At 44.4% G+C, this 27585-nt stretch overlaps 1 protein-coding gene across 1 annotated transcript in view; it reads right to left on the bottom strand.

Annotated features, from left to right (window-relative positions):
* LOC144502618 (breakpoint cluster region protein) overlaps positions 1–27585 on the bottom strand; it is a 632965-nt gene that overhangs the window by 323171 nt on the left and 282209 nt on the right. Inside the window, exons 5-7 of the mRNA XM_078226759.1 lie at positions 24951–25058; positions 14278–14338; positions 13962–14014 (exon numbers count right to left, since the gene is read on the bottom strand). Coding sequence (XP_078082885.1) covers positions 13962–14014; positions 14278–14338; positions 24951–25058 — 222 coding nt within the window. The remainder of the gene's footprint in view (positions 1–13961; positions 14015–14277; positions 14339–24950; positions 25059–27585) is intronic.

Raw genomic sequence — 27585 nt, 5'->3', positions numbered from 1 at the left:
TTTTGTGCCTAAAAGGTTGAACTTTGTATCTGGAATGTATCATAAACATAACGCTTCCTTGTGGCTAGTCACCCCTTTGTTTATATTGCTCCTGGTAGAAGTATAAGCCATTTGTTCATGTCTTTCATCTTTTACTTTTAGTAGTATAAGCCATTTGTTCTTGGTTTCATCTTTTACTTTTAGTATAAGCCATTTGTTCATGGTTCCCTCGCTTGTTTATATCATTCTGATAAAACAGACAGTTGAATATAGATGTTAGTCTTTCTTTCCCGTAGGCTTGTCTATGATTTAAACAGAGGAAGCAGCGAGCAAATGGTAGAGTGCGAGAATGGCCCACTGGGACAACTGCACTCATACTCAGTCACTTCAAAGGAAAAGCTGCGGGAAGAGCAGGGGACCAGAGGTGACACCTTGACTGCAACTACCAGGAGAATTGTGCTTTATGACCCAAGGATACCAGATGGTCTCTAACCATGATCCAGAGACTATCAGAAGCTGTTAAAGGAACTATAATTTACGATCAAGGACTGTTAACTGGACTTTGCTTTATGGCTTGTATTGGGAACCCTGATGTATAAATATCCACGCTTCTTGTGTTCAGGGAGAACTTTGGCTTCCGCTTTCAAGGGGTCAAGTTCTCCCATAAGCTTGTGAGAATAAAGTCTGACTGTATTTTGACTCATACCAGCCTCGAGGTATATTTTCCGACTTCACTCCTAATATCATCCAAGACTGAATGTTGTACAAACAGTTTAATAACACAAAGATACTGGAAGGGTAAAGAGAGATGGAAGCTGATCAACTTGTAGATTATGTCAACAAGTTACAGCACGTGGATGAGGAAGGAGAGGCCATAGATAGATCCTTAGTGGCAGGGCATGTAATTGTGTAGAGACAGGAAGAGCAGATAATTCTAGGGATGCTCTGGCTGAAATTGAATGGGTACACAGATTTTGATTTCTGTAGTTCTAGTCAGAATTAGTGGGCAATGCAAGTAGGGATAGTCAGCAAGTTGTAGGAAAACTAATGACTGAAAAGCAGGAACATGTCAGTAACATGGGGGTAGAGAGATTCAGTCATAAGTCTGTTCCTCGGTATTTTTGGCAATATATTTGCTAGATTCACATAGTGGCATAAGTCAATGCAACTGGCTTCTGTTAGTGATAATTTTGAACCGTGACATATGCGGAAGCAATGTATTAAGCAATAGAAGCAATATGTGGCTTCTAACATCCCAACGTCTCCTCAAGGGTCTCTGCAATTTAGCATGGGCTAGTTAAATGCTACATATATTGTATACCTTTTGACAACATTAGAAATAGGCTACACCTTTTGCATAGGAGAGCCTGTTGAGCTTTGTTACTGAGAGATTATATTGTACAGAATATCAGGCCATTAGACCATAAGACATTGGAGCAGAAGTAGGCTATTTGGTCCATCGAGTTTGCTCTGCCATTCAATGAGATCATGATTGATCTGATATGATAATCCCGAACTCCAATTTCCTGCCTTATCCCCCATAACCACTGAGTCCCTTACTGATTAAAGATCTATCTCAGCTTTGAACATACTCAATAACCCAGCTGCCACAGCCCTCTGTGGCAAAGAATTCCACAGATTCACGACCCTCTGAGAAGAAATTCCTCCTCATCTCTGTTTTAAATGGGTGACCCCTTACTCTGAGATTATGCTGTCTGGTCATAGCTTCTCCCACAAGTGGAAACAACCTCTCAGCATCTACCCTGTCAAGTCCCGAGAATCTTATACGTCTCAATAAGGTCACAGGAACATAGGAACAGAAGTTGTCCATTCAGCCCCTCGAGCGCGCTCCGCCACTCAATAAAATTATGACTGATCTGTGGTCTAACTCCACGTACCTGCCCAAGGCCCATATCCTTTGATACCCCTGCTCAATAAAAATTTGTCCATCTCAGACTTAAACCTAACAATTGAACCAACATCCAAAACATTTCCTGCTCTGCCCAAGACCGCAAGAGACTACAAAAGGTCGTGAATGTAGCCCAATCCATCACACAAACAAGCTTCCCATTCATTGACTCTGTCTACACTTCCCTCTGCCTCGGAAGAGCAGCCAGCATAATTAAGAACCCCATGCATCCCGGACATTCTCTCTTCCATCTTCTTCTATCGGGAAAATGTTACAAAAGTCTGAGATCATGTGCGAATCGACTCAAGAATAGCTTCCTCCCTGCTGCCATCAGACTTTTGAATGGATCTACCTTGTATTAAGTTGATCTTTCTCTACAACCTAGCTATGACAGTACCAGTACATTCTGCACTCTCTCGTTTCCTTCCCTATGAATAGTATGCCTTGTCTGTATAGCGCGCAAGGAACAATACTTTTGTCACATGTATACTAATGCATGTGACAATAATAAATCAAATCAAATCAGTTTAAGGAAGAGTGTTCCAAACCTCCACCACTCTGCATGTGTATGTAGAAGTGTTTTCTAATATCTCTCCTGAACGGCTTAGCCCTAATTTTTAGATTATAGACCCCTGGTTCCAGAGCCTTCAATTAGTGGACACAGTAAGAAGTCTCACAACACCAGGTTAAAGTCCAACAGGTTTAATTGGTATCGCGAGCTTTTGGAGTGCTGCTCCTTCATCAGGACTTATCTGATGAAGGATCAGCACTCCGAAAGTTTGTGATACCAAATAAACCTGTTGGACTTTAACCTGGTGTTGTGAGACTTCTTACTGTGCCCATCCCAGTCCAACGCTGGCATCTCCACATCATTTCAATTAATGGAAACAGTTTATCCTTATCCACTCTGTCCTTCCCTGTAAATATTTTGTAGACATCTATCAGATCACCTCTCAACCTTCTGAATTCAAGAGAATAAAGGCGTAATTTGTCTAATCTCTCCCCATAACAACCGCTGAAGTCCAGGTATCATTCTTGTAAACCTGCAGTGAACACCCTGCAGGGCCAAAACACCCTTCCTAAGATGTGGTGACCATACTTGCTCATAGCATGCTAAGCGGGGTCTGACTGGGATTTTGTACAACTGCAGCAGAAAATCTGCATCCCTATACTCCAGCCCTTTAGATACAAAGGCCAGCATTCCATTGGCCTTCTTGACTATTTCCTACATCTGTTCATGGCATTTTAAGGAGCTATGCACCTGAACCCCCAAATCTCTTTGGACAGCCACTGAATTTAACTTTGTGCCTTCTAAAAAATACCCAGGTTTATCCTTTTTTGATCACCTCACACCTATTTATATTGAAATCCATTTGCCACAACTCAAGCCATTCACTCAATCAATCGATATCCTGTTATAGTTTTATGCAGTCTTCAACACAATCTACAATGTTACCCAATTTTGTGTCATCTGCAAATCTGGATATTTGACCTTTTTATACCATTATCTAAGTCATTAATAAATATTGTAAATAATTGAGGCCCCAAGACAGATCCCTGCAGGGCACCAATTGCTTCCCAATTTGAGTACTTACCCATTACTCTCTGTTTCCTGTTGCTCAACCAACGTCCTATCCATATCGGTGCTTGGTCCTCTGCTCTTTGTGATTTTTATTAATGACTTAGAGGAAGGGGCTGAAGGGTGGATCAGTAAATTTGCTGATGACACCAAGATTGGTGGAGTAGTGGATGAGGTGGAGGGGTGTTGTAGGCTGCAAAGAGACATAGATAGGATGCAAAGCTGGGCTGAAAAATGGCAAATGGAGTTTAACCCTGATAAATGTGAGGTGATTCATTTTGGTCGGACAAATTTAAATGTGGATTACAGGGTCAAAGGTAGGGTTCTGAAGACTGTGGAGGAACAGAGAGATCTTGGGGTCCATATCCACAGATCTCTAAAGGTTGCCACTCAAGTGGATAGAGCTGTGAAGAAGGCATATAGTGTGTTAGCTTTTATTAACAGGGGGTTGGAGTTTAAGAGCCGTGGGGTTATGCTGCAACTGTACAGGACCTTGGTGAGACCGCATTTGGAATATTGCGTGCAGTTCTGGTCACCTCACTATAAGAAGGATGTGGAAGCGCTGGAGAGAGTGCAGAGGAGATTTACCAGGATGCTGCCTGGTTTGGAGTGTCGGTCTTATGAGGAAAGGTTGAGGGAGCTGGGGCTGTTCTCTCTGGAGCGGAGGAGATTGAGGGGAGACTTAATAGAGGTTTATAAAATGATGAAGGGGATGGATCGAGTGAACGTTCAAAGACTATTTCCTCGGGTGGATGGAGCTATTACAAGGGGGCATAACTATAGGGTTCATGGTGGGAGATATAGGAAGGATATCAGAGGTAGGTTCTTCACGCAGAGAGTGGTTGGGGTGTGGAATGGACTGCCTGCAGTGATAGTGGAGTCAGACACTTTAGGAACATTTAAGCGGTTATTGGATAGGCACATGGAGCACACCAGGATGGTAGGGAGTGGGATAGCTTGATCTTGGTTTCAGATGAAGGTCGGCACAACATCGTGGGCCGAAGGGCCTGTTCTGTGCTGTACTGTTCTATGTTCTATATCAACAATCTACCTTCAATTCCATGAGCTTCCACCTTAGCTAACAATCTCTTGTGCGGGATTTTATAAAAAGATTCCTGGAAGTCCATATAAACCACATCCATCAACTTGCCTCTGTCCACTGTCTTTGTCACCTCTTCAAAGGATTCTGTGAGATTTGTCAGGCATGACGTACCGTTAATGAATCCATGTTGACTCTCCCCGATTAAATGAAATTTTGAGGTGATCAATTACCCTATCCTTGATTAATGACTCTAACAATTTTCCCAACATAGACGTCAGGCTAACTGCTCTGGAATTCACTGGTTCCCCTATGTCCCCTTCTTAAAGAGTGGAGTGACATGAGCCAATTTCCAGTCCAGCGGTACATAAGAACTAGGAACAGGAGTAGGCCATCTGGCCCCTCGAGCCTGCTCCGCCATTCAATAAGATCATGGCTGATCTTTTTGTGGACTCAGCTCCACTTACCCACCTGCTCACCATAACCCTTAATTCCTTTACTGTTCAAAAATGTATCTATCCTTGCCTTAAAAAATATTCAATGAGGTAGCTTCAACTGCTCCACTGGGCAGGGAATTCCACAGACTCACAACCCTTTGAGTGAAGAAGTTCCTCTTCAACTCAGTCCTAAATCTGCTTCCCCTTATTTTGACGCTATGCCCCCTAGTTCTAGTTTCACCCGCCAGTGGAAACAACTTCCCTGCTTCTATCTTATGTACTCCCTTCATAATCTTATATGTTTCTATACTATCTCCCCTCATTCTTCTGAATTCCAATGAGTATAGCCGCAGTCTACTCAGTCTCTCCTCATAAGCCAACCCTCTCAACTCCGGAATCAACCTAGTGAATCTCCTCTGCACCGCCTCCAGTGCCAGTATAGAACATAGAACATTACAGCGCAGTACAGGCCCTTCGGCCCTCAATGTTGCACCGGCCTGTGAAACCAATCTAAAGCCCATCTAACCTACACTATTCCAATATCACCCATATGTTTATCCAATGACCCTTGAAATGCCCTTAATGTTGACAAGTCCACTACTGTTGCAGGCAGGGCATTCCACGCCCTTACTACTCTCTGAGTAAAGAACCTACCTCTGACATCTGTTCTATATCTATCACCCCTCAATTTAAAGCTCTGTCCCCTCGTGCTAGCCATCACCATCCGAGGAAAAAGGCTCTCACTGTCCACCCTATCTAATCCTCTGATCATCTTATATGCCTCTATTAAGTCATCTCTTCACCTTCTTCTCTCTAACGAAAACAACCTCAAGTCACTCAGCCTTTCCTCATAAGACCCTCCCACCATACCAGGCAACATCTTGGTAAATCTCCTCTGCACCCTTTCCAATGCTTCCACATCCTTCCTATAATGTGGCGACCAGGACTGTACGCAGTCCTCCAAGTGCGGCCGCACCAGAGTTTTGTACAGCTGCAACATGACATCATGGCTCCGAAACTCAATCCCTCTACCAATAAAAGCTAACACACTGTACGCCTTCTTAACAACCCTATCAACCTGGGTGCCAACTTTCAGGGATCTATGCACATAGACACCGAGATCTCTCTGCTCATCCACACTACCAAGTATCTTACCATTAGCCCAGTACTCTGTATTCTTGTTACTCCTTCTAAAGTGAATCACCTCACACTTTTCCGCATTAAACTCCATTTGCCACCTCTCAGCCCAGCTCTGCAGCTTATCTATGTCCCTCTGTAACCTGCAACATCCTTCCGCACTGTCCACAACTCCACCGACTTTAGTGTCATCTGCAAATTTACTAACCCATCCTTCTACGCCCTCATCCAGGTCATTTATAAAAATGACAAACAGCAGTGGCCCCAAAACAGGTCCTTGCGGTACACCACTAGTAACTGAACTCCAGGATGAACATTTCCCATCAACCACCACCCTCTGTCTTCTTACAGCTAGCCAATTTCTGATCCAAACCGCTAAATCACCCTCAATCCCATGCCTCCGTATTTTCTGCAATAGTTTACTGTGGGGAACCTTATCAAACACTTTACTGAAATCCACAACAACTGCTTTACCCTCATCCACCTCTTTGGTCACCTTCTCAAAGAACTCAATAAGGTTTGTGAGGCATGACCTACCTTTCACAAAACCGTATTAACTATCCCTAATCAAATTGTTCCTTTCTAGATTATTATAAATCCTATCTCTTATAATCCTTTCCAATACTTTGCCCAGAACAGAAGTAAGGCTCACTGGTCTATAATTACCAGGGTTGTCTCTACTCCCCTTCTTGAACAAGGGGACAACATTTGCTATCCTCCAGTCTTCTGGCACTATTCCTGTAGACAATGACGACATAAAGATCAAAGCCAAAGGCTCTGCAATCTCCTCCCCAGCTTCCCAGAGAATCCTAGGATAAATCCCATCTGGCCCAGGGGACTTATCTATTTTCACACTTTGCAGAATTGCTAACACCTCCTCATGAACCGCAATCCCGTCTAGTCTAATAGCCTGTATCTCAGTATTGTCCTCGACAACATTGTCTTTTTCCTGTGTGAATACTGACGAAAAATATTCATTTAGCACCTCTCCTATCTCTTCGGACTCCACGCACAACTTCCCACTACTGTCCTTGACTGGCCCTAATTTTACCCTAGTCATTCTTTTATTCCTGACATACCTATAGAAAGCTTTAGGGTTTTCCTTGATCCTACCTGCCAAAGACTTCTCATGTCCCCTCCTGGCTCTTCTTAGCTCTCTCTTCAGGTCCTTCCTGGCTAACTTGTAACTCTCAAGTGCCGTAACTGAGCCTTCATGTCTCATCTTTACATAAGTCTCCTTCTTCTTCTTCACAAGAGATTCAACTTCTTTAGTAAACCACGGTTCCCTCGCTCGACCACTTCCTCCCTGCCTGACAGGTACATATTTATCAAGGACGCGTAGTAGCTGTTCCTTGAACAAGCTCCACATTTCAATTGTGCCCATCCCCTGCAGATTTCTTCCCCATCCTATGCATCCTAAATCTCGCCTAATCGCATTATAATTTCCTTTCCCCCAGCTATAACACTTGCCCTGCGGTATATACCTATCTCTTTCCATCGCTAAAGTAAACGTAACTGAATTGTGGTCACTATCACCAAAGTGCTCACCTACCTCCAAATCTAATACCTGGCCTGGTTCATTACCCAGTACCAAATCCAATGTGGCCTCGCCTCTTGTTGGCCTATCTACATACTGTGTCAGGAAACCCTCCTGCACACATTGGACAAAAACTGACCCATCTAAAGTACTCGAACTATAACGTTTCCAGTCAATATTTGTAAAGTTAAAGTCCCCCATAACAACTACCCTGTTACTTTTGCTCCTATCCAGAATCATCTTTGCAATCCTTTCCTCTACATCTCTGGAACTTTTCGGAGACCTATAGAAAACTCCTAACAGGGTGACCTCTCCTTTCCTGTTTCTAACCTCAGCCCATACTACCTCAGTAGATGAGTCCTCATCAAACGTCCTTTCTGCCACCGTAATACTGTCCTTGACTAACAATGCCACACCTCCCCCTCTTTTACCACCTTCCCTGATTTTACTGAAACATCTAAACCTCGGAACCTGCAACAACCATTCCTGTCCCTGCTCTATCCATGTCTCCGAAATGGCCACAACATCGAAGTCCCAGGTACCAACACATGCTGCAAGTTCACCCACCTTATTCCGGATGCTTCTGGCGTTGAAGTAGACACACTTCAAAACACCTTCCTGCCTGCCGGTACACTCCTGCGACCTTGAAACCTTATTCATGACCTCACCACTCACATCCTCCTGTACACTGGAGCAACAATTCAGGTTCCCATTCTCCTGCCGAATTAGTTTAAACCCTCCCGAAGAGCATTTGCAAATTTTCCCCCCAGAATATTGGTACCCCTCTGGTCCAGGTGAAGACCATCCCATTTGTAGAGGTCCCACCTACCCCAGAATGAGCCCCAATTATCCAGGTATCTGAATCCTTCCCTCCTGTACCATTCCTGTAGCCATGTGTTCAACTGTTCTCTCTCCCTATTCCTCTCCTCGCTCACACGTGGCACGGGTAACAAACCTGAGATAACAACTCTGACTCTAAACTTCCACCCTAACTCCCTGAATTTCTGCCTTACATCCCCATCTCTTTTCCCACCTATGTCATTGGTGCCTATGTGGACCACAACTTGGGGCTGGTCCCCTTCCCCTTTAAGGATCTTGAAAACACGATCCGAGACATCACGGACTCTGGCACCTGGGAGGCAACATACCAGCCGTGAGTCTCTCTCGCTCCCACAGAATCTCCTATCTGTCCCCCTAACTATGGAGTCCCCAATGACTAATGCTCTACTCCTCCCCCTCTTTCCCTTCTGAGCAACAGGGACAGACTCTGTGCCAGAGACCTGTACCCCATGGCTTACCCCTGGTAAGTCGTCCTTTACCCTGAAAGTATATCCTTTCTCAAGTAAGGAGACCAAAACTGTACACAGTACTCCAGGTGTGGTCTCACCAGCACCTTATACAGCTGCAACATAACCTCGCTCTTTTTAAACTCTATCCCTCTCGCAATGAAGGACAAAATTCCATTTGCCTTCTTAATTACCTGCTGCATCTGCAAACCAACTCCTTGAGATTCCTGCACAAGGACATCCAGGTCTCTCTGCACAGCAGCATGCTGCTAAATAATAGTCCATTTTGCTGTTATTCCTACCAAAATGGATGACCTCACATTTACCAACATTGTGCTCCATCTACCAGACCCTCGCCCACTCACTTAGATTATCTATATCCCTTTGCAGACTTTCAGCGTCCTCTGCACACTTTGCTCTGCCACTCATCTTAGTGTCAACTGCAAATTTTGACACACTACATTTGGTCCCCAACTCCAAATCATCTATGTAAATCGTAAACAATTGCGGTCCCAACAATTGCGATCCCTGAGGCACACCACTAGTCACTGATCGCCAACCAGAAAAACACCCATTTACCCCCACTCTTTGCTTTCTGTTAGTTAACTAATCCTCTATCCATGCTAATACATTACCCGTTACGCCATGCACCTTTATCTTATGTAGCAGTCTTTGTTGCGGCACCTTGTCAAATGCCTTCTGGAAATACAGATACACCACGTCCACAGTTTCCCCATTGTCCACTGCTGTAATGTTCTCAAAGAATTCCATCAAATTAGTCAAACATGACCTGCCCTTCATGAACCCATGCTGCGTCTTGCCAATGGGACAATTTATATCCAGATGACTCGCTATTTCTTCCTTGATGATAGATTCAAGCATTTTCCCTACGACAGAAGTTAAGCTAACCTTTAGCTACCTGCCTTTTGTCTACCTCCTTTTTAAACAGTGGCATCACATTTGCTGTTTTCCAATCTGTGAGAACCACCCCAGAGTCCAGCGAATTTTGGTAAATTACCATCAGTGCATTTGCTATTTCTCCTGCCATCTCTTTTAGTACCCTGGGATGCATTCCATCAGGACCAGGAGAGTTGTCTACCTTTAGCCCCATTAACTTGCCCAACACTACCTCTTTCATGATAATGACAGTTTCTAGGTTCTCATCTGCCACAGCCTTCTTGTCATCAATTTTTGGCATGTTATTTGTGTCTTCCACACTATTTCTCAGAATCACCTGCAGCAGTGCCAACTTCTTTAATCCCTAGTGTTGTGAATACTACTATGGAAGACTTATTTGAATCTGAGTTGCCTGATGATTGTGTCTTTGCTACTTTGCTACCGGTGAGAATGTTGCAGAATTAGTTCCAAGAGAAGTATGTACGGAAATTCCAAATTATACTTCTACGGTCAAGGACAGCCAAATTCCAGAATGTCATATACAACCCAAGAGGAATAGACATCCTACTGATGAATTTTCTTATTGACAGTATATAATGATTAATGATGCATAGTACTGTGTCTAGGGTATTACGGATCCTCTGCATTACATTGTCGTAATTGTTGTCATGACCCCAGAAGTAAAAAGAGGAGGGATGTTATATATTTAAGTGTTTGTAGATTGCTTTAAAAGCTGACCATATGATTTAATGATTATGTCATTAGGGTGCTGCATAGGCTGCTGTTTTACTTTACTCTGTACAGTCAAGATCTTCTGGAATAAATCTGTTGTTATTAATTTGAATCTACATATGCAAACCACATCTTTTTGTTTAAAACCCACAACACCTAACATAGGACATTACAAGTTCCAATTCTCTTAGCAGAATATGGGTGGCATGGTGGCACAGTAGTTAGCACTGCTGCCTCACAGTGCCAGGGACCCGGGTTCAATTCCAGCCTCAGGTGACTGTGTGTGGAGTTTGCACATTCTCCTCATGTCTGCTTGGGTTTCCTTCGGGTGCTCCGGTTTTCTCCCACAGTCCAAAGATGTGCAGGTTAGGTTGATTGGCCATGCTAAATTGACCCTAGTGTCAGGGGGATTAGCAGGGTAAATATATGGGGTTACGGGAATAGAGCTCGGGTGGGATTGTGGTCGGTGCAGACTCGATGGGCCAAATGGCCTCCTCTGCACTATAGGGATTCTATGATTACCCAGGAAAAGTACCCAGTACAACCAGATCCCCCACTACCTCCTACCCCGGCCAGCCCCCACCTACTTTGGGTACCTGCCAACTCTCAGACTACTCCCCACCCAACCCTCTGACTACCCCCACTCCTGATTAGCCCCACCCCCACAAATATGCACTCCCCTATAACATTCCCCATCCACTACCCAACCCGACTAAATCCCCCTAACCCCCCCCCAGCTACTCTCACCACCCCAACCAAACCAACCCCAATGACTCTCCTCCTGATTGGTGGGGAATGGTAGTCAGGCAATGACTCCCCGACTACCAATCCACCTCTCGCTTACCCCCCTGGATCCTCCACAAACCCTTCCGAACCCCCCAACCCATCCTACCCAATTCCCAAACCCATCCTACTCCTCTCCACTCTGACCACCCTAAGCCCTCACCCACTTACCGTACATATTTATCTTTTCCCTGGCTTATCAAAGTGGCTAGGATATTTAAACATACATGCTTTACTGCAGATAGTGCCATAAAAAGTGGGTGTGGCTTAACCTTCCCAACATTGCTGCCCTGAACTGAGGGCCCCAAGGACTCTACTTGCTCAATGCTCACTAAGCCCTGATAAGAGGTTGGGCAAAAAATGTGTAGCGCCTGATTGGGAGCAATTCAGCTGTGATTGCCACTCTTCAGAAGTCCTACTCATTGATAGATTAAGGTAATGGGTAAAGCTTTGGTGAATGGATTTCAATGTAAATGTGAGGTCATCCACTTTGGTCCTCGAAAGGAGTGAACTGGGCACTTTGTAAATCATGAAAAGCTGTAAACAGTGGCGGTCCAAAGAGACTTGGAGATCCAGGTAGTACATAAGAATATAAGAAATATGAGCAGCTATAGGCTATACAACCTCTCGGGCCTGCTCAATTCAATATGATCTCAATATAATCTGCTGCCTCTGTTCCATTTTCCTGACCACTCCCCATTCTCCTTGATCCCTGAGAGGTAACTGAGCAGAAATAAGAGATGAACCTATAGGAAAGCAATGACTACCAGCATGGTGGTGATGAAGCAAGACAAGGAGATTGTGATAGAGGCTGAAGAAGAAAGATCTCCCAAAGTTACAAACTTTAAAAAATAGTCATCCTGGATCACTAAAATGTTATGAATTTGCATCGAAAATAACTAAAAATGCTAATGGAATGCTGGCTTTTATACCTACAGGACTAGAATACATATACTTCAGCTATACTTCAATTTGTTTGGGTTTAATCTCAGTTGTTTGGGTTTAATCTCAGTTGTTTGGGTTTAATCTCAGTTGTTTGGGTTTAATCTCAGTTGTTTGGGTTTAATCTCAGTTGTTTGGGTTTAATCTCAGTTGTTTGGGTTTAATCTCAGTTGTTTGGGTTTAATCTCAGTTGTTTGGGTTTAATCTCAGTTTGTTTGGATTTAATCTCAGTTTGTTTGGATTTAATCTCAGTTTGTTTGGGTTTAATCTCAGTTTGTTTGGATTTAATCTCAGTTTGTTTGGGTTTAATCTCAGTTTGTTTGGGTTTAATCTCAGTTTGTTTGGGTTTAATCTCAGTTTAGAGTCTCCCTGTTTGTGGAGGAACAGAGAGATTTTGGGGTTCATATCCACAGATCTCTGAAGGTTGCCACTCAAGTGGATAGAGCCGTGAAGAAGGCCTATAGTGTGTTAGCGTTTATTAACAGTGGGTTTGAGTTTAAGAGCCGTGGGGTTATGCTGCAACTGCACAGGACCTTGGTGAGACCACATTTGGAATATTGCGTGCAGTTCTGGTCACCTCACTATAAGAAGGATGTGGAAGCGCTGGAAAGAGTGCTGAGATTTACCAGGATGCTGCCTGGTTTGGAGGGTAGGTCTTATGAGGAAAGGTTGAGGGAGCTGGGGCTTTTCTCTTTGGAGCGGAGGAGGATGAGGGGCGACTTAATAGAGGTTTATAAGATGATAAGGGGGATAGATAGAGTGGACGTTTAGAGACTATTTCCTCGGGTGAACGTAGCTGTTACTAGGGGGCATAACTGTAAGGTTCATGGTGGGAGATATAGGAGGGATGTCCGAGGTAGGCTCTTTACTCAGAGAGTGGTTGGGGTGTGGAATGGACTGCCTGCTGTGATAGTGGAGTCGGGCACTTTAGGAACTTTCAAGCGATTATTGGATAGGCACATGGAGCACACCAGAATGATAGGGAGTGGGACAGCTTGATCTTGGTTTCGGACAAAGCTCGGCACAACATCGAGGGCTGAAGGGCCTGTACTGTTCTATGTTCTATACAAAGCCCCGGTTAGACCATACCTGGAGGACTATGAGCTATTCTGGGCACCACACCTAAAGAAAGACATACTGGTTTTAAGAGTGTTGGATAGGTTTACTAGATTGATGATTATCTCCATGTATTAAATTACAAAGAGAGATTGCACAAACTAGGGTTGTATTCCTTGGAATTTAGGAGGCTAAGTGGTGATTTGATTGAAGTTTTCAAGATATTGAGAGGAACAGAAGGGGCAGAAAGAGAGAAACTGTTTCGGCTGTTTGGGGAGTTTAAGACCAGGAGAAAGAGTCTAAAAATTAAAGCCAGATCTTTTAGGAGTGAAATTAAGAAGCACTTCTACACACAAAGGTGGGTAGAAGTTCAGAACTCTCTTCCACAAATGGCAATTGTTGCTGGATCGATTATTCATTTTTAATCTGAGACTAATTGATTTTTGTGAATTTTACTAGCAAACAATGCCAGTCTATTATTTCTTACTATCTGCCTAACTCCATGCACAGTTATGGTGCCTGATCATTGCACATAGATACAAAATTGTTTCAATTCATAGTAGTACTCTGGCACTGACTGGAAATAATATGAATTAATAGCATGGATTGACATATCAGCAATTTATTGCACAGAACTGCTGTACTTACATGGAGGACAAGTGTGCTTCGGGTGACACGGTCAACAGGCTTATACAGAAGAGCTGGAGACAGAGAAAATAACAGTGAAATAAGCAAGATACTCAAAACAGACACTTGAGAAAATAATAAACATTTTTCAAATACAATTTCTCAGATCTATTTTACTTAATACTTCCAGTTTTTTTCAATATTTGTTTTCCAATTTCAGCCCTTCTGCAATTGGAATACCACTTCATGGGCACTGGTAACTCAAACAAAATTTCAATTTAATAATCATTAAAGTTGGTTTTCCACTTATTTTTCTCAAAAAATTGGAATACCATACCTTCTAGAGAGTTCTTTGTGTTTTGATCTTTTAGGTCTTTTGAACTCCTGACCTTTAAATTCTGAAACATAAGGATATACTTTTAACAGTTACGTGGAAGAGCATTGGAATATGGGAAGAGAATTGATGTGAGGAAGAAAAATGGCAACCAGAAACGTTAACAACAATGCGCGAGAAGGATGGAATAAACACAATATAATACAAAATTTGAAGTGGATTTCTTACACCATTGCCCACAGACAAAGATACACTTCCAAAAATCAACATAGAATAATACACACTTAGTGGAGAACTCATACCGAACTTACAGCAGGTAACACATACTACATACATAAGTAATGATTATCTTGAAGAGGAGAAAGCATTGCCATCTCCACTAAGCATTCATTGGCATCACTGCCAGGTTTGTACCCATTAACATCTTAGGGGCCAACCATGGCTGCAGGACAGAATTGGGTTGCCAATTTGGTGCAGAGGAAGAAGGATAGAGTAATTGTTTCCTCTTGTAATGGTTTGTGTACCACGTTAATACTTAATTTAATCTAGCTACACCTTAAACTAGATTAGGTAACTAAGTAAAACAGAAAAAGCTTAGTTGATTGATTGCATACACCAACAATTTAAATAAATAAAATAGGTTTGTATGGGGATCACAGTGCAGGTGCAGTGGCCCAACTACAGCACTGCGATCCTGGACACCCAGATCTGCAATGTCTGCAATTCAGGGTTGTTGAGTTGGAGTCAGAGGTGCAGTCGTTGTACCTGTATGATGTGGGAGCTGGCAGAGCCCATTGTGAGCTGCAGTGACCACATCTGCAGCAAGTGTTGGTTGCTCGAAGGCTTCGGCTCAGAATTGATGAGCTGGAATCTGAGCGTCAGACACTGCGGCATATCCGGGAGTGGGAGTTACCTGGACATTTTGCTTCAGGAGGCGGTCACACCCGGTAGATTAAGCACCTCTAATTCAGTCAGTGATCAGGATGTGACTGCAAGTGAGGCAGGTGGAGAGATCCTGAATTCAGGGGCAGAGAAGCCTCAGTTCTTGACCTTGTTCAACAGATATGAGGTACTAGCTCCCTGTCTGGATGAGGAAAAGGGCTGTAGGGAGAATGAGCTAGCCGACCACTGCAGTGTAGCCCAGGAGGCCATTCAGAAGGAGGGAGCAAAAAGACAAGTGGTAGTTATAGAGGATTCTTTAATTAGGGAGATTGATAGCACCTTTTGTTAGCAGGATTGAGAATCCTGCATGGTACGTTGCCTGCTCGGTGCCACCTCTGACCGGCTTGAAAGATTATTGGAGTGGGAGGGGGAGGATCCAGTTGTTGTGGTCCACGTTGAGAAGAACGACATAGGCAAGACTAGGAAAGAGGTCCTGTTTGGCGATTATCAGGCACTAGGAGCTAAATTAAAGAACAGGTCCTCAAGGTTTATAATCTCTGGATTACTATCCGAGCCAAGTGCGAATTGGCATAGGGATGAGAAAATTAGGGAAGTAAACACGAGGCTAAAGGAGTGGTGTGGGAAAGAGGGGTTCCATTTCATGGGGCATTGGCATCAGTATTGGAACAGGAGGGCTCTGTACTGTTGGGACGGTCTTCACCTGAACCAATCTGGGACCAGTGTTCTAGCGGAAACGATAAATAGGGTGGTCACAAGGACTTTAAACTAGCAAGTGGGGTGAAGGGAAGGGTAATATTACGGGAAGTATAATGCTTAATGGGAAGCAAAGCAGCAAGTTAGCATGTGGGGAGGAGGTTTCAGCGACATGAAAAAGTATGAAAAAAGTTAAAAGGATGGAGAACTCAGGAGATGTTATTAATGGAGGTATTAGGATTCAAAAGCACAAAACAACAAGCCAAAGGGCACTTTACCTTGAGACGAAACATCCCGAGTCCTTGTTCATCGTGGCTGGGGACTTAAATCAGGCCAAGCTCAAGAGCGTACTACCAAGTTACCACCAACATGTCTCCTGTTCCATGAGGCCGAAACATCCTAGATCACTGCCACACAAATATCAAACATGCCTACCGCTCTATCGCCCGCCCACACTTTGGCAAATCAGGCCACAAGGCTGTGCTCATGCTCCCAGCTTACAAGCAAAAACTGAAACAGGGAGAATCTGTCAAAGAAAGTCGTGCAATGTTGGTCTGAGGAATCGGATGAACTCCAACGGGACTGTTTAGAGTCAGTGACCGGTCAGTATTTAAAAACTCTGCGACCAGCCTGAATGAACACACCGCGACAGTAACTGACTTCATTAGTAAGTGTGTAGAAGACTGTGTGCCAAAGAAGTAAATCTGCGTGTTTCCGAACTGGAAACCATGGATGAACAGGGATATCCACTGCTTGCTGAAGTCCAGGTCTGAGGCGTTCAAGTCAGGCAACACTGACCTATACAAGAAAGCCAGATACAATCTAAGGAGACCCATCAAAGATGCCAAAAAACAGTACCGAACCAAGCTAGAGTCCCAAGCTAGCCACACAGATCCCTGCCGACTATGGCATGGTCTGCAAGACATAACAGGCTACAAGATGAAGGCATGTAAAATCGCCAGGTTCAGTGCACACCTCCCTGATGAGCTCAATGCATTCTACGCCCGTTTTGAGCAAGAGGTCAGCGCGAGCATGCCCTCCACCCTGGAAGCCTTGGATGAACCTGTATCTGGGGTCACCATTGCAGATGTCAGAGCAGCTTTCTCAAAGGTCAACCCACGGAAAGCAACTGGTCCAGATGGGGTAACCGGATGGGCACTCAGATCCTGCGTGGATCAGCTGGCGGAGGTATTCGCAGACATCTTCATCCCCTCTTTACAACAATCTGAGATCCCTATCCGCTTCAAAAAGACAACCATCATCCCAGTACCAAAGGAAAGCCAGGCAGCGTGCCTTAATGACTATCGTCCGGTGGCTCTGACATCCATCATTATGAAGTGCTTTGAAAGGTTAGTCATGGCACGAATCAATTTCAGCCTATGTCAGAAGACACTATGTCAGACTCCTATTTATTGACTACAGCCTTCAACACCATTATGCCTACGAAACTCATCTCCAAACTCCGTGGCCTGGGCCTCTGCGACTGGATCCTGAAGTTCCTAACCCACAGACCACAATCAGTAAAGATAGGCAACAACACGATAATCCTCGACACCGATGCCCCACAGGGCTGTGTTCTCAGCCCCTTACTATACTCCTTGTACACCTATGACTGTGTGGTCAAATTCCCCTCCAACTCCATTTTCAAGTTTGCTGACGACCTTCCGTAGTGGGTCAGATCTCAAACAATGACGAGACAGAATGCAGTAATTCACCAAAGATCCTTAGACAGCACCTTCCAAACACACGACCACTTACATCTAGAAGGACAAGGGCAGTGGATAAATGGGAACACCACCACCTGCAAGTTCCCCTCCAAGCCACTCATCCACCTGACTTGGAAATATATCGCCACTCCCTCACAGTCGCTGGGTCAAAATCCTGGAATTCCCTCCCTAACAGCATTGTGGGTCAACCCACAGAACATGGACTGCAGCTATTCAAGAAGGCAGCTCAGCAGCACCTTTTCAAGGGCAACTAGGGATGGACAATAAATGATGGCCAGCCAGCGACGCCCATGTCCCATGAATGAATTTAAAAAATGAGATAGAGAATCTGGTGAACTGGTGCGGCGATAATAATCTCTCTCTCAATGTCGACAAAACGAAGGAGATTGTCATCAACTTCAGGAAGCGTAGTGGAGAACATGCCCATTTCTACATCAACGGGGACGAAGTAGAGGTGGTCGAGAGCTTCAAGGTTTAGGCATCCAGATCACCAACAACCTGCCCTGGTCCCCCATGCTGACACGATAGTTAAGAAAACCCCCAACGCCCCTACTTTCTCAGACGACAAAGGAAATTTGGCATGTCAGCTACGACTCTCACCAACATTTACAGATGCAACATAGAAAGCATTCTTTCTGGCTGTATCACAGCTTGATATGGCTCCTGCTCTGCCCAAGGCCGCAAGAAACTACAAAAGGTCATGAATGTAGCCCAATCCATCACGCAAACCAGCCTCCCATCCATTGACTCTGTCTACACTTCGCGCTACCTCAGCAAAGCAGCCAGCATAATTATGGACACCACGCACCCCAGACATTCTCTCTTCAACCTTCTCCCGTCGGGAAAATGTACAAAAGTCTAAGGTCATGCACCAACCTACTCAAGAACAGCTTCTTCCCTGCTGCCATCAGACATTTGAATGGACCTACCTTGCATTAAGAACATAGAACAGTACAGCACAGAACAGGCCCTTCAGCCCACGATGTTGTGCCGAGCTTTATCTGAAACCAAGATCAAGCTATCCCACTCCCTATCATCCTGGTGTGCTCCATGTGCCTATCCAATAACCGCTTAAATGTTCCTAAAGTGTCTGACTCCACTATCACTGCAGGCAGTCCATTCCACACCCCAACCACTCTCTGCGTAAAGATCCTACCTCTGATATCCTTCCTATATCTCCCACCATGAACCCTATAGTTATGCCCCCTTGTAATAGCTCCATCCACCCAAGGAAATAGTCTTTGAACGTTCACTCTATCTATCCCCTACATCATTTTATAAACCTCTATTAAGTCTCCCCTCAGCCTCCTCCGCTCCAGAGAGAACAGCCCTAGCTCCCTCAACCTTTCCTCATAAGACCTACCCTCCAAACCAGGCAGCATCCTGGTAAATCTCCTCTGCACTCTTTCCAGCGCTTCCACATCCTTCTTATAGAGAGGTGACCAGAACTGCACACAAAATCCAAATGTGGTCTCACCAAGGTCCTGTACAGTTGCAGCATAACCCCACGGCTCTTAAACTCCAAGCCCCTGTTAATAAAAGCTAACACACAATAGGCCTTCTTCACAGCTCTATCCACTTGAGTGGCAACATTTAGAGATCTGTGGATATGGACCCCAAGATCTCTCTGTTCCTCCACAGTCTTCAGAACCCTACCTTTGACCCTGTAATCCACATTTAAATTAGTCCTACCAAAATGAATCACCTCACATTTATCAGGGTTAAACTCCATTTGCCATTTTTCAGCCCAGCTTTGCATCCTATCTATGTCTCTTTGCAGCCTACAACAGCCCTCCACCTCATCCACTACTCCACCAATCTTGGTGTCATCAGCAAATTTACTGATCCACCCTTCAGCCCCCTCCTCTAAGTCATTAATAAAAATCACAAAGAGCAGAGGACCAAGCACTGATCCCTGTGACACTCCGCTAGCAACCCGCCTCCAATCTGAAAATTTTCCATCCACCACCATCCTCTGTCTCCGATCAGACAGCCAGTTACCTATCCAATCGGCCAACTTTCCCTCTATCCCACACCTCCTTACTTTCATCATAAGCCGACCATGGGGGACCTTATCAAACGCCTTACTAAAATCCATGTATATGACATCAACTACCCTACCTTCATCAACACACTTAGTTACCTCCTCAAAAAATTCTATCAAATTTATGAGGCACGACTTGCCCTTCATGAATCCGTGCTGACTATCCCGGATTAATCCGCATCTTTCTAAATGGTCGTAAATCCCATCCCTGAGGACCTTTTCCATCAATTTACCAACCACCGAAGTAAGACTAACCGGTCTATAATTACCAGGGTCATTTCTATTCCCTTTCTTAAACAGAGGAACAACATTCGCCACTCTCCAGTCCTCTGGCACCATCCCCGTGGACAATGAGGACCCAAAGATCAAAGCCAAAGGCTCTGCAATCTCATCCCTTGCCTCCCAAAGAATCCTAGGATATATTTCATCAGGCTCAGGGGACTTATCAACCTTCAGTTTATTCAAAACTGCCAGTACATCCTCCCTCCGAACATGTATTTCCTCCAGCCTATTAGCCTGTAACACCATCTCTTCCTCAAAAACATGGCCCCTCTCCTTGGTGAACACTGAAGAAAAGTATTCATTCATCACCTCACCTATCTCTACTGACTCCATACACAAGTTCCCACTACTGTCCTTGACTGGCCCTAACCTCACCCTGGGCATTTTTTTTATTCCTCACATCAGAGTAAAAAGCCTTGGGGTTTTCCTTGATCCGACCCGCCAAGGACTTCTCATGTCCCCTCCTAGCTCTCCTAAGCCCCTTTTTCAGCTCATTCCTTGCTAACTTGTAACCCTCAATCAAGCCATCTGAACCTTGTTTCCTCATCCCTACATAAGCTTCCCTCTTCCTTTTCACAAGACATTCCACCTCTTTCGTGAACCATGGTTCCCTCACTCGGCCATTTCCTCCCTGCGTGACAGGGACATACCCATCAAGGACACCCAGTATTTGTTCCTTGAAAAAGTTCCACTTTTCATTAGTGCCTTTCCCTGACAGTTTCTGTTCCCATCTTATGCCCCCTAATTCTTGCCTAATCGCATCATAATTACCTCTCCCCCAATTGTAAACCTTGCCCTGCCGTACGGCCCTATCCCTCTCCATTGCAATAACAAAAGACACCGAATTGTTGTCACTATCTCCAAAGTGCTCTCCCACAAAGTGCTCTCCCATTAAGTTGATCTTTCTTTGATTTGACTTGATTTATTATTGTCACATGTATTTACAGTGAAAAGTATTGTTTCTTGCGCGCTATACAGACAAAACATACCGTTCATAGAGAAGGAAACAAGAGAGTGCAGAATATAATGTTACAGTCATAGCTAGGGAGTAGAGAAAGATCAACTTAATGCAAGGTAAGTCCATTCAAAAGTCTGACAGCAGCAGGGAAGGAGCTGTTCTCGAATCGGTTGCTTCGTGATCTCAGACTTTTGTATCTTTTTCCCGAAGGAAGAAGGCGGAAGAGAGAATGTCTGGAGTGTGTAGGGTCCTTAATTATGCTGGCTGCTTTGCCGAGGCAGCACGAAGTGTAGACAGAGTCAATGGATGGGAGGCTGGTTTGAGTGATGGATTGGGCTCTACACACTAGCTATGACTCTTAACACTACATTCTGCACTCCCTTGTTTCCTTCTCTATGAACGGTATGCTTTGTCTGTATAAATGGAAAATGAGGAAATGGTCGAGGCATTTTGTGTCGGTCTTCACAGTGGAAGACATAAATAACATGCCAAAAATTGATGACAAGGTGGCTATGGCAGGTGAGGACCTAGAAACAATCATTATCACTGAAGTATTAGTGTTGGGCAAGCTAATGGGGCTAAAGGTAGATAAGTCTCCTGGCCCTGATGGAATGCATCCCAGGGTACTAAAAGAGATGGCGGGGAAAATAGCAAATGCACTAGTGGTAATTTACCAAAATTCATTGGGCTCTGGAGCGGTTCGGGCAGACTGGAAAACAGCAAATGTGATGCCGTTTTTAAAAAAGGAGGTAGACAAAAGGCGGGTAACTATAGGCTGGTTAGCTTAACTTCTGTATTGGGGAAAATGCCTGAATCCATCATCAAGGGAGAAATAGCAAGACATCTGGATGGAAAATGTCCCATTGGGAACACGCAGCATGGGTTCATGGAAGGCAGGTCATGTTTAACTAATTTACTGGAATTCTTTGAGGACATTACCAGCGCAGTGGACAATGGGGAACAGGTGGATGTGGTGTACCGGGATTTCCAGAAGGCATCCGACAAGGTGCCGCACAAAAGGCTGCTGTGTAAGATAAAGGTGCACGGTGTAACGGGTAATGTATTAGCATGGGTAGAGGATTGGTTAACTAACAGAAAGCAAAGAGGGGGTAAATGGTTGTTTTCTATTTGGTGATCAGTGACTAGTGGTGTGTCTCAGGGATCGCAATTGTTGGGACCACAATTGTTTCCAATTTACATGGATGATTTGGAGTTGGACCAAGCATCTTGTGTCAAAGTTCGCAGATGACACTAAGATGAGTGGTAGAGCAAAGTGTCCAGAGGATACTGAAAGTCTGCAAAGGGATATAGATAGTTTAATTGAGTGGGCAAGGATCTGGCAGATGGAGTACAATGTTGGTAAATGTGAAGTCATCCATTTTGGCAGGAATAACAGCAAAAGGACTATTATTTAAATGATAAAAAATTGCAGCATGCTGCTGTGCAGAGGGACCTGGGTGTCCTTGTGCATGAATCACAAAAAGTTGGTTTGCGGGTGCGGCAAGTAATTATGAAGGCAAATGGAATTTTGTCCTTCATTGCTAGAGGGATGGAGTTTCAAAACAGGAAGGTTCTGTTGCAGCTGTATAAGGTGCTGGTGAGGCCACACCTGGAGTACTGTGTACAGGTTTGGTCTCCTTACTTGAGAAAGGATATACTGGCACTGGAGGGGGTGCAGAGGAGATTCACTAAGCTGATTCCGGAGACGAGAGGGTTGGCCTATGTGGTGAGACTGAGACTATATTCATTGGAATTCGGAAGAATGAGGAGGGATGTTATGGAAACACATCAAATTATGAAGGGAATAGATAAAATAGAAGCAGGTAGGTTGTTTCCAGTGCCGGGTGAAACTAGAACTAGGGGGTATAGCCTCAAAATAAAGGGAAGCAGATTCAGGACTGAGCCGAGGAGGAACTTCTTCACCCAAACGGTTGTGAATCTGTGAAATTCCCTACCCAGTGAAGCAGTTGAGGCTACCTTGTTGAATGCTTTTAAGGCAAAGATAGAGTTTTGAACAGTAAGGGTGATGGTGAGCGGGCGGGTAAGTGGGGCTGAGTCCATGAAAAGATCAGTCCAAAGATGTGCGGGTTAGGTTGATTGGCCAGGTTAAAAAAATTGCCCCTTAGAGTCCTGGGATGTGTAGGTTAGAACATAGAACATAGAAAGCCACAGCACAAACAGGCCCTTCGGCCCACAAGTTGCGCCGATCACATCCCCACCTCTAGGCCTATCTGTAGCCCTCAATCCCATTAAATCCCATGTACTCATCCAGAAGTCTCTTAAAAGACCCCAACGAGTTTGCCTCCACCACCACCGACGTCAGCCGATTCCACTCACCCACCACCCTCTGAGTGAAAAACTTACCCCTGACATCTCCTCTGTACCTACCCCCCAGCACCTTAAACCTGTGTCCTCTAAGTAATCCCATTGCCAATGGACCAGATTAAAGCTCTGAAGTCCTTAGCAGGAATTTAATTAGTCCAGCATATAAAGACAGTTGCTACAATAGCAGATTAGAGGCTGGGAATTCTGTGACAGGTAACTCAAAACCTGCTCACCATCTATAAAGTAAAAGTTTTCAGCTCCAAGAAGACTCCAGAAGCTCAACATCATCCAGGACGAAGCCGCCCACTTGATCAGTATCCCATCCACCACATTCAATCCCTCCACAACTGACACATGATGGCAGTAGAATCATAGATACCCTACAGTACAGAAAGAGGCCATTCGGCCCATCGAGTCTGCACCGACCACAATCCCACCCAGGCCCTACCCCCATATCCCTACATAATTACCCACTAATCCCTCTAACCTACGCATCTCAGGACACTAAGGGCAATTTTTAGCATGGCCAATCAACCTAACCCGCACATCTTTGGACTGTGGGAGGAAACCGGAGCACCCGGAGGAAACCCACGCAGACACGAGGAGAATGTGCAAACTCCACACAGACAGTGACCCAAGCTGGGAATCGAACCGAGGTCCCTAGAGCTGTGAAGCAGCAGTGCTAACCACTGTGCTACTGTGCCGTGTCTGTACCATCTACAAAATGCACTGCAACAATTTACCAATGCTACTTTTACATCACCTTCTGCCCTGTAATCTCTAGCACCTAGTTTGAGAGAGCAGACCTGGAATACTGGAATTCCTGGAATAATATGGTCTCCATATTTAATGGAGGATATCTTTGTATTGGAGGCAATACAGCAAAACTCCACTAGATGGACTCCTAAGGCGAGAGGGTTGTCCTATGATGGGAAATGAGTAAATGGGGTCTGTATTCTCTGGAGTTTAGAAGAATGAGCGGTGATCTCATTGAAACATTCAAGGTTTTGAAGAGGTTTCACAGGATAGACACAGAGAGGTTATTTTGCCTGGCTAGGAAATCTAGATGTGGAGATGCCGGCGTTGGACTGGGGTAAACACAGTAAGAGTTTTAACAACACCAGGTTAAACCTGTTGGACTTTAACCTGGTGTTGTTAAAACTCTTACGAGGGAATCTAGAACAAGGGGCCACAGTCTTAGGAGAAGGGAGCGAGTGTTTATAACTGAGATGAGGAGGGATTTCTTCACTGAGAAGGCTGTCAATCTTTGGAATTCTCTACCCCAGAGGGTTGTGGATGTACTGCCATTGAACATATTTAAGGCTGAAATAGAAAGGTGTCTGGTCTCTCAAGGAATCAAATTAAATGGGGCACAGACAAAATCAATTGTGATCATACTGAATTGCAGAGCAAGGTCAATGGGCCTTATGGTCTGCCCATGCTCCTGTTTCTTCTGTTTTTTAGAAGGATGAGGGCATGGGATCACCGCCACCTGTAAGTTCCCCTCCAAGTCACACACATTAGTTTTAGATTGCTCTACTCTGGCTTATACTAGCACACAGACTGGATGGTCTCATTTTGTGCTTAGATAACTCTTCCACTCAGTCACCCTCTCTTCTCTCAAAGGCACAGTATCAAGTTCATACATCCTGCATTCCTTACCCAATTCTTGTGTGTTTGAATGACTAATATTTCAATTAATATTTGTCTAATGAATAGTTGTCAATAATACATAGAAACATACCTCTGATATTTCTGAAAACTGTGTGTTGGCTTGACAGCACTTCTCTGCTGTCTCTACAGCGACTTCATAATTATCTACGAATGCTCTGTACACCCCAAGCTGGCTGGCCTGGAAAATATACAAAATAAATGAACATATCAGGTGGTCACAATTTTAAAGTTCTTTTTACCAGTTAGAATGAAAGAATTTGCACTTATTTAGGATCTCTCAAAGCACTTCGCAGTCAATAGAACCATAGACCCATAGAAAATTACAGCTCAGAAACAGGTCTTTTGGCCCTTCTTGTCTGTGCCGAACCATTTTTTGCCTAGTCCCACTGACCTGCACTTGGACCATATCCCTCCACCCCACCACATCCATGAACCCGTCCAAGTTTTTCTTAAATGTTAAAAGCATTTACCACTTTATCCGGCAGCTCATTCCACACTCCCACCACTCTCTGCGTGAAGAAGTGTGGCCGTCCTCATGTGTGCGGAACACGAGGACGGCCTCAACCGGGATATTGGGTTCATGGCACACTATTTGTAACCCCCACAGAGTTTCACTGGCTGTCTTGTCTGGAGACAATACACATCTTTTTAGCCTGTCTTGATGCTCTCTCCACTCACATTGTTTTGTTTCTTAAAGACTTAATTAGTTGTAAGTATTCGCATTCCAACCATTATTCATGTAAATTGAGGTTGTGTCTTTATATGCTCTGTTTGTGAACAGAATTCCCACTCACCTGAAGAAGGGGCTTGCAGCTCCGAAAGCTTGTGTGGCTTTTGCTACCAAATAAACCTGTTGGACTTTAACCTGGTGTTGTTAAACTTCTTATTATATAACCTTACCATAACACTCCAACTTTTATACTCGATACTCCGATTTATAAAGGCCAATGTACCAAAGGCACTCTTTACGACCCTATCCACCTGTGACATCACTTTTAGGGAATTCTGTACCTGTATTCCCAGATCCCTCTGTTCAACTGCACTCTTCAGAGTCCTACCATTTACCCTGTACGTTCTACTTTGGTTTGTCCTTCCAATGTGCAATATCTCTCACTTGTCTGCGTTAAATTCCATTTGCCATTTTTCAGCCCATTTTTCTAGTTGGTCCAAATCCCTCTGCAAACTTTGAAAACCTTCCTCACTGTCCACTACACCTCCAATCTTTGTATCATCAGCAAACTTGCTGATCCAATTGACCACATTATCATCCAGATCATTGATATAGATGACAAACAACAATGGACCCAACACCGATCCCTGTGGCACACCACTAGTCACAGGCCTCCACTCAGAGAAGCAATCCTCCACAACCACTCTCTGGCTTCTTCCATTGAGCCAGTGTCTAATCCAATTTACTACCTCCCCATGTATACCTAGTGACTGAACCTTCCTAACTAACCTCCCATGAGGGACCTTGTCAAAGGCCTTGCTGAAACCCAGGTAGACAACATCCACCGCCTTCCCTTCATCCACTTTCCTGGTAACCTCCTCGAAAAACTCTAATAGATTGGTCAAACATGACCTACCACGCACAAAGCCATGTTGGCTCTCCCTAATAAGTCCCTGTCTATCAAAATATTTGTAGATCCTATCCCTTATCACACCTTCCAATAACTTGCCCACCACCGACGTCAAACTTACTGGCCTATAATTTCCCGGATTTCTTTTGGAACCTTTTTTAAACAACGGAACAACATGAGCCACCCTCCAATCATCCGGCACCTCCCCCGTAAATACTGACATTTTAAATATGTCTGCCAGGGCCCCTGCAAGTTCAACACTAGCTTCCCTCAAGGTCCGTGGGAATACCCTGTCCGGTCCTGGGGATTTATCCACTCTGATTTGCCTCAAGACAGCGAGCACCTCCTCCCCTTTAATCTGTAAAGGTTCCATGACCTCCCTACCTGTTTGCCCTATTTCCGTAGACTCCATGCCCGTTTCCTCAGTAAATATGGATGCAAAAAAAACCATTTAGTATCTCCCCCATCTCTTTTGGTTCCATACACAGTCTACCACTCTGGTCTTCAAGAGGACCAATTTTATCCCTCACTATCCTTTTGCTCCTAACATACCTATAGAAGTTCTTTGGATTTTCCTTCACTCTGTCTGCCAAAGCAACCTCATGTCTTCTTTTAGCCCTCCTGATTTCCCTCTTAAGTAGCTTCTTGCACTTTTTATACTCCTTGAGCATCTGATCTGTTCCTTGCTGCCTGTACATTTCATACAACTCTCTCTTCCTCTTAATCAGTGTTACAATCTCCCTTGAGAACCAAGGTTCCTTATTCCTATTTACTTTGCCTTTAATCCTGACAGGAACATACAAACTCTGCACTCTCAAAATTTCTCCTTTGAAGGCCTCCCACTTTCCATTTACATCCTTACCAGAAGACAGCCTGTGCCAATCCACACTTCCCAGATCCCTTCTCATTTCATCAAATTTGGCCTTTTTCCAGTTCAGAACTTCAACCCGAGGACCAGATCTATCTTTATCCATGATCAGGTTGAAACTAATGGCATTATGATCACTGGATCCAAAGTGTTCCCTCACACTCACATCCATCACCTGCCCCAACTCATTTCCCAATAGGAGATCCAATATCGCATCCTCTCTAGTTGACACCTCTATATGCTGATGTAGAAAATTC

The sequence above is a fragment of the Mustelus asterias genome, chromosome 13 (assembly GCF_964213995.1).
Source record: "Mustelus asterias chromosome 13, sMusAst1.hap1.1, whole genome shotgun sequence".
NCBI lineage: Eukaryota > Metazoa > Chordata > Chondrichthyes > Carcharhiniformes > Triakidae > Mustelus > Mustelus asterias.
This window is presented reverse-complemented; position numbering and strand designations above follow the sequence as displayed.